Genomic DNA, 19,400 nt, shown 5'->3' on the forward strand with positions numbered 1-19,400 from the left:
CAGTCTTATCCTTCTCCCGCCCATCATCCATGCTGCTGCCAGAGTAGTCAAGCTAGCTGAAACCAAAATCTGATCTTGCATTTGCCTGTTTCAAACCTCTCAGTGGCTTCTTCTTGTGTAAAGGATAAAGGCCAAGTTCCCAGGCACAGCAGACAAGGCTCTTCATGACCTGAGCCCTCTTGCCTGTCTCTCCAGTTTCATTTCTTGGCACATGTCCCCCTCCCACTTGATGCTCCAGCAACACAGACCTGCTTGGGATTCCATGCAGACAGCTTGCTGTTCCATGTCTCCACGGCTTTTCCCAGGTTGTACTCGCTGCCTGGAATGTTCTTTCCTTCATTTAACTTCCTGTCCTCATCTCCTCCTTGTTCTTCAAAACTCACCCCAACTGTTATCTTCTCCAGCTCCTTTTCCTCGGTGTGCCCATTACTTAGTGGTGCTGACCTTATCGGGCTTACCAGGTGGCACTAGTGGTAAAAAAAACTCACCTGTTGATGCAAGAGACATGGGTTTGATCCCTAGGTTGGGAAGATCCCTTGGAGGAGGAAATGCAACCCGCTCTCGTATTCTTGCCTTTAAAATTCCATGGACAGAGGAGCCTGGGGGCTGCAAAGAGTTGGACATGACTGAGCACGCACCCACAAGGCACAACTTAAGACACTGTCTCATTGCTCACAGGCCTACCTATGCCTCCACATCCCCACTGCCTAGCATGGAGTCTGCCCAACATGTACCCAGTCCATGTTGAATGAATGGGTAACATGTAAAAGTGAATGAGTTGAATGCAGTGGGAAGAAGATTGATGAATAGGATGCCGCCTTGCCCTGTTTCATCCCCTTGGTGTAAGGCCTTCCCATCTGGGATTAGAGGATTAGAGAACAGGCCCTTGGGAGAGGCCTCTGGGGGTCTGTCGTGGCTGCTGGTACACATTGACATCTCTCCCAGCGCTCATAAAGCTTTCTTCTGGCAGAAATCGATTTCAGAAAAAGCTATTATCTCGGTTTCCCCCTACCTTTAGAGTGGAGACGCTTCTATCCTCCTGGGATAGAAGATGCTAGTAGCAAATGTCACATTTACTTTTTCTTAAAAGTTAAAAAAAAAGTTTTATGTGTTTAATTTTTCTGAAAGTGCTTAAGTTTCTCTTTTCCTTTAAAAGAAAACTGTTTTTTCACTGAGATTTTCCCAGGGGCCACATCCAGGTATATAAAAAGAGAATGATGTGTGTTTGCATACAATTTGCATATATTTGTGTAGACTGGGTCATCTATTCTCACAGTGCTTTCTCTTTTTCTTCTTTTTTAAAGAAATTGAATATTTGATCACCTTCGCAGTGAAAAAAATCCATCAACAGTGAAAAGGCAGAGGAAACCACAGTCAAAGTACCCCTTCATAGAAAAAGCTCACCTCTTTACAAGATTCCTTGTCTTCCAGTCTTTTATGAGAGTTTGGATGGCTGTGGTTGCCATGATAAAAATAGCAGCTGCCATCTGTGTGCCAGGCTAGCTGCTGTGTTTACTTTTTTACATTTCTTACTCCACTTAGCAGCCCCGAGAGATAGATGTTACTACAAGAAACAGGCTTAGAGGGATGGCACAGTTTGCCCAAGGTCACCACTCTAGGCCATGGCAGAGGCAGGACTGACACCCAAGGCTGTCTGACTGTAAGGCCTTTGTTTTAAACCACTAAGCCACATTTCCCATCATTGACATACTGTTTGGTTCCATCACTTAAACTTGGCATCACGAGCCAGGGACTTTTCTGCACAGGTATATAGTTTGTCTGGTTGTCATTTGAGTGGCAGCGACTATTGCATAATATTGAGGCACCAGAGTTTACATATCTCCCCCATTGGTTTGTTTCCAGTGTCCCAGTACAGTACATAGTGCAAGTGTAAATGTCTTTGTGTAAATAAAGGCTGTTTGCTGGGTGTTTGAGGTATTTGACAGCAGTCCTCAAAGTAACATTGTTGAGCCAAGAGGTTTAGAGTTTATAGATGCTCCAGAAAGCCTGTACCACCCTTTTCTGCAGCATTGATGGTTTTTTGAGTGCCTACTGTGTATCTGGTGCTGGAGGTGAAGTGGTGATTCAGAAACTGCCTGCCCCTGAGAGATCTGATAGTCTGACTTGATATGGATTTTGTTGTTCAGTCATTCAGTCGTGTCTGACTCTTTGTGACCCCATGGACTGCAGCACACCAGGCTTCCCTGTCCATCATCTCGGAGCTTGCTCAAACTCCTGTCCACTGAATCAGTGAGGCCATCCAACCATCTCATCCTCTGTCATCCCCTTCTCCTTCCTTCAGTCTTTCCCAGCATCAGGGTCTTTTCCAGTGAGTTGGCTCTTCCCATCAGGCGGCCAAAGTATTGGAGTTTCAGCTTCAGCATCAGTCCTTCCAGTAAATATTCAGGATTGATTTCCTTTAGGATGGACTGGTTGGATCTCCTTGTAGTCCAAGGGACTCTCAAGAGTCTCCTCGAATACCACAGTTCAAAAGCATCTACTCCTCGGTTGTCAGCCTTCTTTAGAGATGGATGATGCAACACAGAATGAATGGTACTCAAGTCGGGGTTTGAACTAGAGGCAGTAAGAGCACTGAGACATGTGACCCCCTGGCAGTGTCTGAGTGCTCCTGCCCCCTCCCCTTACCATAGGGTGGGACAGGGGACAGGGCCTTTAGGGGAGGACAGGGGAGGGTTGCTGAAGCGTGGCTGAGGATACTTCCCTGTCTGGTTCTTCCTGTCCCCTCTTCCCCACAGCCATCACCCATGGGGTTGTCACTACTGCCCAGATTCCACCAGGGGGTGCCAAGCAGAGGCTGGAGGGAAGGGACACCTGGGAAAACCTGCTCAGCAGGGTTCTAAGCACCTGTGGATCCTCCAGGTTCCCTCCTCTTCCCTTTCATGTCCTCAGCAGCCAGGATGACAGCACAGTGCTCAGTTCCCACTCACTCAGTAGACAGGAAAACACACCCAATGTACGTGCATTCCAAGTGCTGTGCTAGATGGTAGGAACTCAGAAAAGAATCCCACTCAGTCCTCAACTCTGAGGCCCTCATATAGATGGGTAGACAGACAAAGAGCTGGTACAGTGTGGTGTGATGGAGGTCTGGAGAGGTGGCAGTGAGGGCATTGAGTCCCTTGGCACTGTCTGAGAGCCCAGTACTCTGCTGTTGACATTGGCTGTGGTGCTGCCCGTCTCTTGGCCTCAGTTTGTCCATCTATAAAGTGGACAGATGAGTCCAATGCCCGCAAAGGGCTTTCTGCCTCAGGTGTGCAGTGATTGTGCACCTTGTCCATGGAGCGAGCCTGAGCTTCTTACCCAGAAGACCCAGCAGGCTTCGGTAACCCTGTCTCCTCTCCTCCTCCTCCCCACTGTGGTGTTCTGCCTCTGGCCTTCTTCCTTGCTCTGTCTATATAGGCTCCTGTGACTTTGGTTACTGTCCTGTGCTCATGACACCTGTGGCTGGATGCTCTGTCCTGTCCTTTTCACTGAGATTGCAGTTCATATCATAAGGAAAATAATCAGCATTTGTTAAATCCCAGATATGGCACTCCAGTCATGGCTTAAATGATCTTATCTACCCTGTGAAGTAGGCCACAGCACCCTTTTTTGTAGATGAGTGAAATTGAGTTGGAGATACTGTGGCTGGCCCACAACCCTGAGGTCGCTAAGCAACCAGAGCCAGGATTTGAGAACCCATGTCTGCCCAGCTCCGGTGCCCACACTGCCACCCCTGTCCCACTGTTGTTTCCCAAAGTGCATGCAGCCCAAGAGACACTTTCACTGGGGTATTTCATGGATGCCTCAACTCCAGTATGTCTAAAATTGGCCTCATTTCTCCACCTTCTCTCCCAAATCTGCCTTTTCCTCTCTTCTCCATCACAGTAAGTGGCACCATCAACCCAGTGATGTCCAGCTAGAAGCCAGGGCCACTGTTGTATCTTCAAAGCCATCCATCCTCCTCCATCTTTGGGCTCTGGAAGCACTCTCTTTCTTGGTTGCCCCACCTATTCTAGCCCCATCCCTTACACTGGGGCCAGGGTGGTCTTTTTCAAGCACATGCATGATCGATCTCACTTTCCTACTGCAGACATTCTCTTCTGCTTTCTGTGGCTCTGCAGCAGAGCTTGAAGCTGGCCACCCCTGGGCTGAAAGCCATCCAAGAAGACATGTTTTGTTTGGTCCGTTGAGCATTCTTAAAACATTTTGAATTATTTGCCAACATTTAAAAATCAGGAAATTCCGTATGAAAGTTCCCCACTTCTGGCTTTTCTTGCAAAAGTGGAAACACTGGCAGCTCTGGGCCCAGATCTCTGTAGGGCAGGGATTGGGTGGTGCTGAGTGGGGACTGCCTCTTCAGGAGGGGCCTGGCCTTTCCAGTTGGCCGGTCTCCAGTATCCCTGAGGGCTCATTGTCCCCAGTCACTCCCGTGCTCCCAGTTAATTGCCTGCCTGAGGCTTCAGGCATTTAGTGTCATGACCCTGCAGCACAAAATGAAGCCCAAAGACCTCAGCACAGCTCCTAAGGTCCTATGTGGCCCAGCTGGGAGCAGCCTAACCCTATGAACCTCTGAGGCCTATTCCTGCTCACTGCCCCATCACACTGGCCTCTGTAGTCTCAGTGCTTCCCCATAGTTCTGTGAATTGGCTCACTCCCAGAAATATCTGCTTTCCTAGGCCCCTCTTTTAGTCCCATTTGTCCTATAGGACTCCACTCTGTGCCCCCTCTGCCAATCTGAGTTCCATCCCCCCATTATACGCGGCACAGACCTGGGTCATCGCACCAGGTTCTCACTGTTGCCTAGTTTGTCTGCCGCCTCCACCAGATCGTGAGTCTGAGGCGGCAGGGAGCCCACCTCCTTTACGTTCCTATCCCCAATGCTTGGCTCAGGGCTTGGAATATAATAGGTGTCTAATAACTGGTGAATAAGTGGATGGATCCATGAAAGACTGACTTGGGAAAATACTCCTCCTCCTGTTGCTGCCTACTTGCTTGAGATGAGCATTCCACGTTTCTTTCATTGTGGAGCACCCCCATTATAGGATGCCTGCCCCCAGAGCATTCTATGAGCCATTCCCCTACTCTGCAAGGTCTAGCATATACCCAAGCCTACTGGGATGGGAGTTCTGAGTGATGATAGAAGACAAATACATAATTTTTGCTGTTCCAGTGGGAGAGAGTTGTCTAAAGATCAGGAAATGGCATGATAATTGGATATGGCATGATAACTGGATATGGCACATTCTTTAGTTATCTGAATGATAATAATAACAAGGCAATAATGACAGTACCTGACACATACTGAACACTTTCATTGTACCAGATTCCGTACTGAGAGCTCTCAACATATTCTTTCCTTTACTCCTCACAACTACTCTTGGAAGTAGCCCCATTTTACAGACAAGTAAAATGAGGAACATGGAGTTTAAAGAACATTGCCTGGGTCAAGCAGGCAGTTAAAGAACATTTCCTGGGTCAAGCAGGCAGTAAGTGGTAGCATCCAGGTTTGAAACCAAATCTTTGTGACATCAAAGTTAGCATGCTCAACCACCATGCCACACTTCCTCAATGATGCTTCTCTTTAGAAACCTGAAAGACTGATTAGAATAAAGGTGAAAGTGAAGGCTGAGGAATTATGCATACAGTAAAATTCCAATCAGTAATCAGAAGAAGAAAGAAAAGAAACTCCCAAGGCAAAAAGAACCAAGGAGACACACCAGATTCTAGCAGTGGTCACATTCAGCTAGTAGAGTGTTGGGGGTGTGTTTCTTTTGTTCCATCTCATTTCTACCTTTTTAACATTTTCGAAATTTCCTTTAGTGAGCATGTGCAGTTGTCCCTCAGTATCCGAGGGGAATTGGTTCCAGGACCCCTGCAGATACGAAAATGCAGGAATGCTCAAGTGCCTCACATAAAATGGTGTAATACACTTGGCTGTCTGCATCTGTGGATGTGGAACCCGAAAGATCAACCAACCATGGACCAATCCAGTTGGTGGAACCTGGGGATGTGGAATCTGTAGATACAAAGGGCCAACTGTGTTACTATTAGAAGTTTAAAAAAAAATCCTCTCTAGAATGACCCCAGCATTACTTGGCAGAACAGAGGTTGGGAAGAGGTGACAAGAGTCACCCAGCTAATCAGTGGGGCTGTCTATTGAGCAGCTGTCGCAGGGTAGCGGAAGTGGGTAGAACAGCAGATGGTGGCTATGGCCTCAGCACCTGCACCCTCGGGGGGTAAGGGAGGAGAAGGGTCACCACCCCTGCTGTCTCACCATGTCCCTTTCTCTCCAGGTGCTTACACCCCGGAGCCCCTCAGCAGTTTCCGGTGGGCCCTTCTCTCAACTGGCCTCATGTTCTTCTACCACTTCAGCGTCTTGCAGATCCTGGGCCTGGTAAGCTTGGTTCTATCCCATTCTATCCCTTCTGTTTGGAGTTCTTCATAAATCTTGATAATCCTGGTTGGCGCTGGTATATCGTTTTGTTTTGAAAATATGAGATGCCAAAGGCCACACTGTCAGATTGTTGTGTCTGGGTTGCTGATTTATGATCCACAGCTTTGGCCTCTCCAAAGAGCTTTCTGAATCCTTCAGTAATGACTGTTTCTTTCATCCCTGGAGAGGCAGGGAGGCCCTTCACTCATGGCCACTTGGGTCGGAAATAGTGAGCTGCACTGGACAGTGGTTGGCTGTGGCCTGTGTGGGAGGCAGGACCCTAACCCTGGCCCTGGGGGAGGCTTCTGACCTTGGGTCCATTCTAGGCCTACCACCAGGCCTAAAGCTGCGTGGCCAGTGGAAGTGTGGTGTCGGGTGACCCCCGTGGCCTTCTGGGATGTTCAGACCTACCTGGAATGTGGCTGATAGCTGGACTCAGTAGTTGAGTTATCCAGAGCCCAGGATTGCTCGGTGCCCGGGTGGTGTATCAGTTGGTGGCAAAGTGAGTAGCAGTAGGCTGGGGCTTGGTTAGGGAGACCCAAGTTCAAGTCCTGGCTTTGCCACTGCTCTGGGTGAGTCACATTATCCTTGAGGGCAGTGTTGTTCTCCACCCATCTGTGACATGGCACAAACCCTCCACCTCTCTTGAGAGGTGGTGAGGACTTGTTTTTAAGGAGAATGGGTTTGAAGGACTTTGGAAGGCAGCTGTCGTGGCCGTCCTTGGGGCGGGAGTGGCATATCGGGTTTTGTGTGCGAGCAGCGTTAAATGTACCGTTAGCCGTGTGGAGTCTTGGCGGGACCTGGCTGGACTAGGGCACGTAACTGATGTCACCAGTGCCTCTGTCGAAGCAGTCATTTTCTCTTCCCCACCCTGGTGTGTTGCTCTGTTCCGGTTGGCCTGGGGGTAGTTTGAGCTCCTTGCCAATAGCATAGATGCTTCCTGTGCTCTCGGAAGGAAGCAGTATGACCATCACGCCCTTACCTTCACACCTGTCTCCATTGTGACTCCTTGATTCCACAAGAGTCGGTGTCTCCATGTCACCATACATACCATGCTCAGTCTCACCTCCAGACCTCGCTCAGGCTATGCCTCCTACATGGAAGGCTCTGTTCACTCCATTCCTCATCATTACTCCCATCCATTCTTCATGAGTCCATTCAGAATGGTGTGACTTCCCTCATCAGATCTTATCTGAGGACTCTGCTGCCCCCGTTCTGTACACGCCTCAGATCTTATGGTGGGCAAGAGCCAGTGAGCACCGTCTGGTTTGACGTCAGCTGTGGTAGACCGATCGTCCAAATTTGATTGGTTCCTAGTTACGCAGAGGCAGGGACCATGCAGCTGATGGCTCTCTTATCCCATAACACCTCTCCGGGTCTAGGCACATAGTAAATACTTAGGAACGTCAACGGACTCTGGGCCCAACCCAAAGGCAAGACCAGCTTTTCCACTGGATGGCCTCCTCCATCACCTACAAAGGGCTCTAGCCATGACCCAAACTTAGGGGAGACAGATCCCGCTATGAACAGGTGGGGATTTATCAATCCCTCCTTGTCTAGTCCCCCTTAGGTAGACACGGCTGAACTGGCAGAAGCCAGAGAAGGCCTCAGGATGGTGAACGCTCACTCTACCTCCCTTGTCCCTGCAGGTCACCGAAGTGAATTTGAACAACATGCTGTGTCCGGCCATCTCAGACCCATTCTACGGCCCCTGGTACCGCATCTGGGCCTCGGGACACCAGACTCTCATGACCATGACCCACGGGAAGCTGGTCATCCTGTTCTCATACATGGCTGGGCCCTTGTGTAAATATCTGCTGGATTTGCTCCGGCTTCCAGCCAAGAAAATAGACTGAAGGTGCTTGTGTTTTTTTTGTTTGTTTGTTTGTTTGTTTTATTTTGTTTGGGGTTTTGTTTTGTTTTTTTCTCCCCTTGAGGAAACAAGTCCTGACTTGACTTGGAGGACATCCAGTTCTTGGTGAAATCATGGGAGAGGGCAGTAACTCATTCAGTGTATTTCTTTTTCCCTCTTCTCTGCCCCTTTCTTCCAACATGTTTCCTTTCCCACCTCTTCCCCCAGGATGGCTCCTGGAGCCTGGGGTGTAGTGCTGAGGGCTCTCTCTCCCTCTCCTTGTGGCCTTACATGGTGAGACAGTAGTCAGTGGCTTCCACTCTGCTTGTTGGTGCTTTAACAACAGCTGGTTGAGGAGAAAGGGAACAACAAGCAGTAGTTCTTTTGGCATCAAAGTGATGAGATGTGGTTGTGTTTGATTTCTCCACTGCCAGGGATCTCCAGGCTTACGCTGGGGTCCCCTTTTGTCTCCAGCACAGCCCCTGCCATAAGGGGACCGAGGCCTTGTTTCTATACCAGCGGCAAGCCAAGAGCCAAGGGATTTCCCAGCTCATGGCCAAAATAGAACTGGCCAGATTCTTCCCACTGGTGTCCCATGACTCAAAGCAAGCAGCCGACCAGTCACTCCCTCCAGATACTGCCAGAGGTGGGGTTTAGGGGTGCTACCATCCGAGGGGCTAGATTCTACTGAGGCCCATGAGTGCTGTTGGAACAGCAAGTCCAAAGGAAACTAGATCAAAATATCCACAGCTAATACTAGTTTGGGACCTTGTGGAGATTCTACTTGAGAGCTGAGAACTGACCCATATCCTGGTCAGAAGTGAGCATAGAAATTAATCAACAGAAGTGGTAACTTGAGAAAACTGTGATTTGAATCATAGGCTTGCTTTTAGTTTAATGTTGATAACAGATGACATTTTAATTTTGAGCACCTCTTAAATGCTGTCTCTCTCTCTCTTTTTAAAGGCAGCTTCAGGGAAAGATGGGCTAGAGTTGGGCTTCTTTGGCTTTTGGGGTTTTGTTTCTTTGTTTATTTGTTTTGGGATGTTTGACTTCGGAGAATCCTTACATTAGGGCCTGTCTCTGGAGGACACCTGTCTATCCATTTCATGGTTTTACAGGATATATGAGCATCCTAGGTTTGCAAGGATACAGGTCCTGCAGCATTGTTTCCCTAGGACTAGATGTCATCACTGCAGCCAGCACCAGAGCTGAATTGTTTGAGGGTGGGGCGGGGGGAACGTCACATGTTCCCAACCCCCACAGCACATGTCTAGATTGAAAGGCAGGTACCAAAAAATCAGGTCCCTTTGGTTGGAGGTTCAAGTGCTCAGAAAGGGAGACCTTTGGCTGCAGGATAGCCTCAGTCATACGTGGACCTCAGGAAAGGGAGGTGGTAGCATTTGCTGACTCTTTGTCGGCGCTTACTAAGAAGAGATTACTTAATAACAGAAAAACTAGTTCTGTGACCTTCTTTGATTGCCCCCCCCAACCCTGTCTCCCAGTCTAGGCAACCCATTTGCCCTTGGCCCGTTCAGTGTTCCAGGTGTTACTGTTTCAGACCTAGACTGAGTTTCAGTGACTCAGTAGTCATTATTTTAGCAAGTTGTCTTACTGGAGGCAGCAGAATGGGAGAGTCTCTTTTAGCAGGGCGAGGCCCAGGGAAGCGTCCATGGAGGGGCCCATCTCTTTGCAGAGGGATGCTGGCATTGATGCCATCAATCCCCAGGGTGTGGGGTTGCAGGAGGGCGGCATGCTCTGGGTTGCCACCAGAAGAGGTACCTCTTGAGTGGCTGGTTTCACCCCGCCTACTGGCTGTGCATGGGCGTGGCCAAGGAGGCCAGGCCTCAGTGCTCCTTTGGCCTCTTTACAAAATAAAAGGTTAGAGTGAGGTCATAGGAGGAGCCCCTGGGGGTCTGTCCTATGCCGTGCTGGAATCTCTGCCTCAGCTGGGAGCCAGCAGCCTGGGTGGCACAGACGCTGCGCCACCAAGGGCACAGTGGCAGAGCGCTCTCTTTCCCCCTGTCTCGGGCCTGGTGCGGGGTGCCAGTCAGCTTGCACTTTCTTCATATTGGCCCGTCTCCAAAAGCTCGTCTTTGCCCTGGCTATGGCTCAGTGCCCCTGGCTGGCTGGCACTTCGCTGCTGCTTGGCAGGAAAGAAGACAGTGTAAGCCATGTGCCTGGCTTGGCCAGGCCAGCAGCAGGTGCACCTGTCTGGGGAAGAGGGGAGGCACTGCTTCTGGGGGCCAGGTGGGCTCAGAAACATGGAGGGGAAGGGGACAGAAAGCAAGCCCTGTCCACTGGGTCCGCAGGGAGTCATGGCCTGTGAGGTATTGGGGAGCAGCAGGCATCTGAACTGGTCTGTATCTGACTCTTCCCTTGGGCCAGGCCCACGTGGAGAGGTGACCTGGCCTGACCCTCGGTGCCCTGCCTTGGAGGGTGGCCCCCACCACCACGGGGCCAGGCTTTCCTGCACCTCCCCAGGGCTCTCCTGTCAGTGCCAAGGAGCTTCCCCAGCCAGCCTGTCCAAGTTTCCATGTGCCATTTGCCAGCATGTGGGAGCTGCATGTGTGTCTGGGAGGGTTTTTGTAGAAGTGGACAATTTCTTTTACAACAGCCCTAGCAAGGGAAAAGGAGTATTCCCTCCAGCCCCTAGGTAGCCTCGGCTGAGGATCTGGGCCAATGAGAACACTCTGTTCAGCTGGCCAACTTACGGCATCAGCTCCAAATAACAGAGAGGTGGTCCCACCTGCTTGTAGCCCCCACCCCACCCCACCCTCCACTCCTTCTGTTTGGTTCTGCACACCAAAGATGATCTGGTCCATCTTCTTTCTGGAGGCCCAGTGATGCGTTCCTCTGTCAGCATGTGAGGAGGCTATAGACTCAGTTTCCCCCATTCAACCTCTCTCTCTCTCTCTCTCGGGACTGACTTCTCAGCATTCACGGAAGCTGCGGGAAGGGTGGCCGTGAGGTGGGGGTGGGGAGTTTGGGGCCCTTTCCCATCTGGTACCTCAAGCCCAGCTCTCAGACCATCCCTTTGACTGCAGCCTCCCTCAGGGCTTTGCAGTTTGTGGTCGTTGATATTTCAGTGCACTATTTTGTGGCGCAGACACAGCTGCACACAAAGAGCAGGTTGTCAGCGTGGCACTGGTGTTGGGGTGGCTAGTGGAAGACCATTCGTCCCCCCCAACACATACACACCTTGGCCAAAAAAGACTTCCTTGGATTTGTAGATGTTGGTCATCTGAAGGGAAGATGGGGAGGCGGGCGAGGGGAGAAGAAGGGCCGGTATGGCCACTGTGAGACAAGATGCCGGTTCTGGTTTTGGTAAATGGGGAGCAGGCCTCAGGGAGGGTATCGGGAGCAAAGCCCCAGACTATGGGGAGGGGCGTCCTCACTGCACAGGCTGCCCTTCCCTCTGAGGGTGGGGAGGGTGGTCCGTAAGTGGGAATGAGCCTTCCTCTTCTGTACATACAGTGAGTCCCTTGTGCTCAGGAAAACCGAGTTGCTTATTGTTGCTCTCGTGACATTTTCTACACTGGTTAGCTACTCGTGGCACGAAACACACAAAACAAAAAAGTCATTTCAAGCCAAACTATTGTTTTGGAAACCTGCTTTCTTTTGGTGTCAGTTTTGTATTACATTTGGAAGAATTCTTCATTTCTATTGGTGTTATTGTGGTAGAGAGAATAAGATAGTTCAACTTGTAATTCTTTCTGCCAGGAAATTGGCGCTGCCTCTGTTGCCGCCCCCACCCCCACCACAGTCCTTCCTCATTCTCAAGGGGAGATTGCTATGTCCTGGGCAGACCCCCTCCCTGGCGCTCGCCCCCACAGTGACTCCCTTGGAGAACCAGTTTTTGTGAGTCCCCTAACCAGCTGCAAGATGAGTAGATGAGTACTTTTCGCCAAGCTGCTTCTTGGGTGCTCTGTGCCCCCGCCAGTTCGCTCACCTCTTGGGACATTTTGTAATGTTTTCTCTGTTTTGTACAACCCTTTTGATTGTACCAAAATGGTTTCTGCAGTCACCTTTGGAAATAAATGGTCATTAATTTGTGTACTTCGCACTCTGAATGTTAGATTGAGGTGTTTCTGTTGTTGAAGATCCCTGAATGAAAAGGAACCCTCACCACGGCACTTACTGTTAAATATTTCCTTCATTTACTGTTATTAAAAGATTTGTGAGAACCTACGAGTCTTGGCCTTGCTTCCCAGAAGCCTCTCAGAAGGAAGGGCTCCTGCTTTGAAAAGTAGACAGAAGGGGCCACTGACCATCCAGGCTGTGGAGGACCACCACGGGGCAGCGGGCTTGCTCAGCACAGCTCTGCCCCCGGAGTCGCATGGTTCAAGTCACGTGGCCTTGAAGCCCCTCCCCCCACTGCCTGCTGCCACCAGGGACCCAGCAGGCCTTATGCTCTTCACAGGGCTTGTTGGCTGGGGACATCTGCTGGCCTTGAGGGACCCTGGTCTCAAGGGACCCCACGTGGGCTAGAGGACTGGACTACAGGAGGCAGCTCTAAAACAAGATGCAATCAGGCTCCCTCATCCCAAGTTTCTTGGGGGCCAGCTCTGTCCAGCACAGGGCCAAGGCTGACACAGGTCAGACCGTGCCACATGGAGGTAATCCTGCCCCTGGGAAACAGTTGGACCTGGCTTTCTAGGGCTCCCAACTGAGAACCGCGTGGTGACTATGATTAGCCATGCCCACCTTCATACCAGAGAGATGCTGTACTCAGACTTTTGCTGGTGTGGCTGCTTCTACAGGGGACAGAGCTAGCCACAGGGGCCTCCAGTGCAAGTGGGCTTCCTTCATTGGCCAGGAGTCAGAAGCCTTGGCCTTCAGAGTGGATGGGCCCTGCCATCCTAGACCAAACCACAAGCTTGGGAAAGTCACTCATTCACTTGCGACCCCAGGTTCTCTGTCAGTAAAACTACAGCTGCACCCGTGTGACACGGTCCCTGTGGTATAGGCAGACACTGAGAAAACTGGAACTGAGAGCTAACCAATGGAGGAACTGGCCTAGGAGCCGGTTTTGTGAGCCTCCAGAGCTTAGGTCCTCGGCACCCTGACCCCTGGGCCCTGCTGTCCATCTGGGGTGCTGGGATGACTGGGCAGACCCTCAGCAGGGGGCCCCGGGTCTGAGAGGAATGGGAGGAGAACCGGCAGTGCTGCAGAAGATGGACCACGCGAGTGCTGAGGCAGGGGAGTCAGGCCCATCTTTTCTTCTGCTACCAGCAGACCTACCTGACCCTGGCGAGCCGCAGAGCAGAGCTGAAAGGCCTACAAGTAAACAAGATGGTGCTGCACAGGGCCAGGCCAGGGCTGGCCCAAGGGCAGAGGCTGCCAGAAGGAGGTGAGAGAAAGTGGTCCTGTGGCCCTTCTATGTATCTTACATTTCAGAAAGATGACATAGGCCAGGGCAACCTCTCCCCAGGACTCATGGCGTCTGCTGAAGGTCTCTGCTCCAGTCTGTACACTCTACTGCAGGCAACAGTTTCCAGTGGAGATCTGACTGCATCACTTCCCTGGGGCCTTGTAAACACCTAGGCTTCATCTCCTCACCTCCATGTTCCATGAAGACCCATCTATAGCAGACCCGTTGTTCCAGCCATATTGAACTCCCCTTGGTCACTCCCTGTGGTTTCCCACTTCTTTGCCTTGTTCTTCACGCTGTTTTCTCAGCTACCCCCATCTCCCTGCTTGTCCAGAGGTCTCACTCAGCTCCAGTGTAGGCTCCTGCATGCAGTCTTCCGTGAGCTCCAGTATACATGAGGTACCCTTCCACTCAGCTCTTGCAGCCCCTGGTGCTCACTCCAGGACACCCTTTGCCTACCCATTTTGGAATTCATCAGGGTGCTCTGTCCCTCTGTAGACGTTGAGCTCCTTGAGGGCAAGGACCTGGTCCTTGGAACGTGTTCTGTGAACCACACATGCTCTTATCCCTGAGTTTTACAAAATAGTGGGAGGCACCATGGTTACCTGAGTGAGAAACCTTGGCCACATAAGCTATGGCCCATCTCTTGAGTTCTCCTGCATGGGGCCGTGTGCCTTTGACCTGGGTACCTCAAGCTCCAGCTGGAGGGCCCCCATCTTGCTCCTCTTTAGGGGTTACAGGTAGCCAGGATTCAGGTGAGGAGGCAGTGTTGTGAGGATAGAGAACAGAGCATCTGTTTCCCCTGACCCTTCTCTAGATCTCTGGTTGGGGGATGGGCGAGGCAGCAACTGCTTTTCCACATACCTCACAGCTGTTCATCCCCTCCAGGGTCCCCCTTCCACTCCCTGGGGCACAAAGGCAGAGTTGGTGTTTACACGGTAAAAGCCCCACCAGCCCATGGAATGTGTCACCTCTGAGGCAGTGGGAGCAGCTTGAACAGTTACAATCTGATCCCCCAGTGAGGTTTCCCTTTGTCCTGGTTTGCCAAGGCCAGCGGAGGGACAGAGACCCACAGAAGTCAGGCTGGCAAATGACCCATCCCCAGCTGTACCTCTGCTCTAGCCGCCAGTTCTCCCTGCTCTCTGCCACCTTTCCCTCCCCCTTCCCTCGACATCCAGGGGCCTGCAAGAGGTGATGCCCGCTTTACTGTCCCTTTAGCTGCTCCTTCCCTAGTTACCAGGAGTCCCCAGTCTCCTTATGTTTTTAGGAAGACCCAGGGCTCTCCAGTATTCCACCCCCTAGAGGCCTTCCTGTGTGGTCCAGGACACCCTCAGATTTCCAGAGTGTTGGAACTGACAGGATGCTGCTGATATAGGGGCTTGTAAATTTTCCTTCATATTAGAATCACCTAGGGAGCTTTACAAAGAATCTCAATGCCCAGGCCTCAGCCCAGCTCATAATTCAAAGCAAACTTTTTGTTTGGTTTTGTTCTGACTTTAAGCTTCCGGGTTGTGAGTCAGCTCGTTGACCCATCTATACCAGTGCCATTTTGATGCCATAATGAAAATAATGAAATAATGAAAATTTTAAGACATGCCAAAAGGTTATGAAGAAGAGTGTCTAAATCCAGCTTTTAAAAAAGAATATTACCAAGAGAGTTGAAGCCCCTTTACCCCAGAGGTTCGGAGATTGTTCCTTAGAGTTTCAGGAACTCTGGGGAGCTGTCTGAGGGGCCATCTCAGGATGATGGCTGGGTGGGGGCAGAGTGGGTTAGGTTCCGGCCTTTCCCCTTGTTTCACCCAAAACAGCTCCACGTTTATTCTGCTTTGTACACTGAAGTTCTGTAAGTAGTTTCATTGGGAAAAGGGTTTAAAAGTCACTTCATTACACCCTCACTAGTCTGTCTTCTACCCTCTCTGAGGTAGTGGTCATTCTGTAGTCGTTGGAAGAGTCTTGTGGTGGAGCTCAGCAGATGAGGGCTGTGGTCCTGGCTCTCCATCCGCTCGTAGGTCCCAGGTCCCTTTGGCAAAGTCAGACCTCTCCGAACTCCAGGTGAGACATCAAGTGAGATAAATGAGTGTGAGAGGGCTTTATAAACTGCAATGTCCTGTCCAGTGTAAGGGGGTTCTGTTTCCAGGCAGTGTGGTTACTAGGCTTGTTCACAGAGTGCAGGAGTTGCTTGGGCTTTTGACTATACTCACCCACTGTGCTTTCTTGTGCCCTGTGTGGTTGGGGTCTGTGGGGTGTGTAAGAGACTGATAACCTCAGTTTTAAGGCATTTTTTTTTCTGTATTTCATTGACGCTTTAGACACTTTCTAAAAATATAATTTTAATATCTCCAGATTTGGGATGCAGTCAGTGGCATGACAGTTTAATTGGCATCTTTTTTAATAGTACATAAAATAGCAGCCATCTTTGAACCTGAAGTATCTTGGAGTCACTGAAATGCCATCATTGTTAACTTTTGATTCTTCTTCCTCTTCTCCATGAGAGTCACTCTCCTGGTAGAGAAAAGCCATTTGGAAAAACTTCTAAACTTTAGCATATAGTCTCCTCCTGACACTCTATCCTCTCTTTCTTCCCTGCCAGCATCCAGCCAGGCCAGGCAAACTTTCAGCTTCCTGATCTGAGGGAGCCCCCTTTGTTGAGCTCTCTCTTGGGGCAGAGTTTCATGGGGGCGACAGAAAGGAGATGGAGTGCACCTACATAGGGAGGCCCACTGTGCCAGCTGACAGGGAGGGAGCCAGACAAGCCAGGCCAGCCACCCCCAACAGCTCTTGTTTCTTTATTTCCCAACCAGAGCCTGGCCAGACGGTTCAGCCTGCTTCCCTGGGGATCTCTGGGGCTGCTCATTGCCAGAGATGAGCAGGGGGTGGGGGGTGTGTGTGCAGGGGAAAGGAGTGCAGCCTGTCCTGAACTCCCTGGGTTGACGTAAGCAGTTGTCTGGCCCATAAAGAGGAAGACAATGACTTCCTCACCTCCTCCAGCAAGGTGGAAGAAGGGTTAGGTGGTGGGCCTTTCAAGGAAAAGCAGCACCTTGGCAGCACCTAGGGTAGCCTAAGCCATGGACATTCACTGCAATTGGAAATTGCCTCCAACCTTCCCTCAGTCCTGGCAGCCACTCTAATTAAACTTGGCCCTTGTAGTCTTGAGGCCAGGCTCTTCCAGAAAGGGAAGGAGTGTCTGCAGTGAGATCCAGGGATAATTGGGCACAGGAAGCAGTTTTTGGACATTTCCCCCACCCCGCTGAGAGAGCTTAGCAAGACATGATCAGCCTGGATTACAGCTGCCCTCATGTAACTGGGTTAAAGTGGTGGCCTACTTAGGCCCCTCCTGCAGTGGCCTCCTTCAAAGCTGATGAGGCCGATTAGGGGGTTATTTCTGAGCCCTAGTTGTGTACCCAGAAGCCTGGGGGTAGTCCTCCTTTGACAAGAAAGACAATAACTAAGGCTGGACAGCCAGAGGCAGAATCTGCCCTGCCCGTAGGAGAGCAGTGCTGTCAGACCTCATGTGTTCTTGGAAAAGAAGGAATCCAATGACGTCAAGTCTAAGTCCCTGGATTTTGAACTTCAAAAACCAAGCCAACCAATTTTCAGGGAAAGAACTTGTCCTATGTTTTTGCCATCTTTAGACCTAGAGAGAGATGGTGGAGAGTCAAAATGAAGTCTGCAGTCATAGTTGCTAGCCTCTACTTAGTAGGTTCTGTGCATTTGAGGGAGCTTGCTGTTTAGCCCAAGCCTCAGTTTGCTCATCTGTAAAATGGCAATAATAGTAATAACTATTTCCTAGAGTAGGTGTGAAGATTGAACAGATAAGACACTTGACACAGTGCCTGGCACATTGTAAGCACTACTTCCATAAATGTTAGATGCCATTATTGCTACCATTACCACCATGATTGCCACCACCATTCTCACCATCATCTTCATCTTCATCAAGACAGCAGGGTAAATGATAAAAAGCTGTCTCTCAACCCTGACAAACTCAGTTTGAATCCTGGCTCTGCCACTTTGTAGCTAGGTGGCCTTGGATAACTGGTAACTTCTTTGATCTAGATTCTGTAAAGTGGGCAATTCATAAGGCTGTTCGAAAAATGTATAATATGGTCCTTTTTATACAGTAAGTACTTCATAAATATTAGCTATTGTAGTTATTAAAAAGGGGCTGATCAAGGTCAGTGGTTACCAAGAGTTGGGGGGAGGCATGAATATGTGAAGCACCAGATTTCTAGGACAGTGAATCTACTCTCTATGATACTGTAATGGTAGATATATTTGTCAAAACCCACAGAATATACAGCATCAAGAGTGAATTCTAATGTAAACTCTGGACTTTGGTATCAATATAGGTTCATCAGTCAATAAATGTACCACTGTGGTGTGGGATATTGATAGTAGGAGAGGCTATGTGTGTATGAGGTGGAGGAGGTGGGGCAGGCGATATATGGGGAGTTCAGTGTACTTTTTGCTTTGCTTTGCTGTGAACCTAAAACTGCTCTGAAATTATAGTCTATTTAAAAGGAAAAGAAAGTTGATCAAACTAGATTGCTATATAAATTTAGAATGTTAACTCTATCCCCATGGTAACCACTAAGAAAATTAAAGATACAGAAAAGGAAATGAAGAGGGAATCAACATGGTACACTAGAAAAAAGTCCATCAAACACAAATGAAAACTGTATTGGAGGAATTGAGGAAAAAGAGATGTGACATGTAGAAAACAAATAGCACAGTGGCAGGGAAAAAAAGTTCTTCATTATCAGTAATCACTTTAAATGTAAATGGGTTAAACTCACCAATTAAGACAGATATTGGCAAAATGAATTTTTTTCTTTTTTTTTGGCAAATGAATCTTAAAAAGACATGATCTAACTATATGCTGTCCAGGGGGTTCTGGCAATGAGTTGATGAGCCAACTCATTGGAAATGACTGATGCTGGGAAAGATTGAGGGCAATAGGAGAACAGAGCTGCCGAGGACGAGATGGTTAGAAAGCATCACCCACTCAATGGACATGAATTTGAGCAAACTCTGGGAGATAGTGGAAGACAGAGGAGCCTGGCATGCTGCAGTCCATGGGGTCACAAAGAGTCAGACATGACTAAATGACTGAATGACATCCACTATATGCTGATTACAGGAGACTCAATTTAGATCCAGAGAGATTTAAAGTGAAAGGATGGAAAAAGATATTTAATGCAAATAATAACCAAAATAAAGTGGAGGTGGCTACAAAATACCAGGTAAAAAAATTTTAAGTGAAAAATTTTTACAAGAGACAATGTTATCCTTTTATTGATAAACGGATCAATTCATCAAGAAGATATAACCAGTATATTCATACACACCAAACAAGAGATAGAACAAATATATTCATATACACCAAACAAGAGAGCTCCATAAGATATGAAGGAAAATTGACAGAACTGTCCATTTGAGAGAAACAGTTCTACAATAATAGGTGGAGACTACTGTATTCCACTTTAAATAATGGGTAAAATTTAGACAATGCATATGTAAAGAATAGAAGACTTAAACAGCACTATAAACCAATTAGACCTAAGAGACATATACAGAATACTCTACCCAGCAAGAGCAGAACATGCATTCTTCTCAAGTGTACATGGAACATTCTCCAGGATAGATCATATATTAGGCCATAAAGCAATTATCAATAAATTTTAAAAGGTTGGGATTATAGAAAGTATCTTATCTGACCAAATAGAATGAAGTTAGAAATC

At 49.2% G+C, this 19,400-nt stretch overlaps 1 protein-coding gene across 10 annotated transcripts in view; it reads left to right on the plus strand.

Moving 5' to 3' along the window:
* TMEM164 (transmembrane protein 164) overlaps positions 1-12,476 on the plus strand; it is a 172,652-nt gene extending 160,176 nt beyond the window's left edge. For all 10 annotated transcript variants that reach the window (XM_043897755.1, XM_043897743.1, XM_043897750.1 and 7 more), the window contains 2 exons: positions 6,294-6,394; positions 8,083-12,476. In XM_043897755.1, the coding sequence (XP_043753690.1) occupies positions 6,294-6,394; positions 8,083-8,289 (308 nt within the window). In that variant the 3' untranslated portion in view covers positions 8,290-12,476. The remainder of the gene's footprint in view (positions 1-6,293; positions 6,395-8,082) is intronic.
* The last annotated feature ends 6,924 nt before the right edge of the window (positions 12,477-19,400 follow it).

Source organism: Cervus elaphus, chromosome X (assembly GCF_910594005.1).
Source record: "Cervus elaphus chromosome X, mCerEla1.1, whole genome shotgun sequence".
NCBI classification, from domain to species: domain Eukaryota; kingdom Metazoa; phylum Chordata; class Mammalia; order Artiodactyla; family Cervidae; genus Cervus; species Cervus elaphus.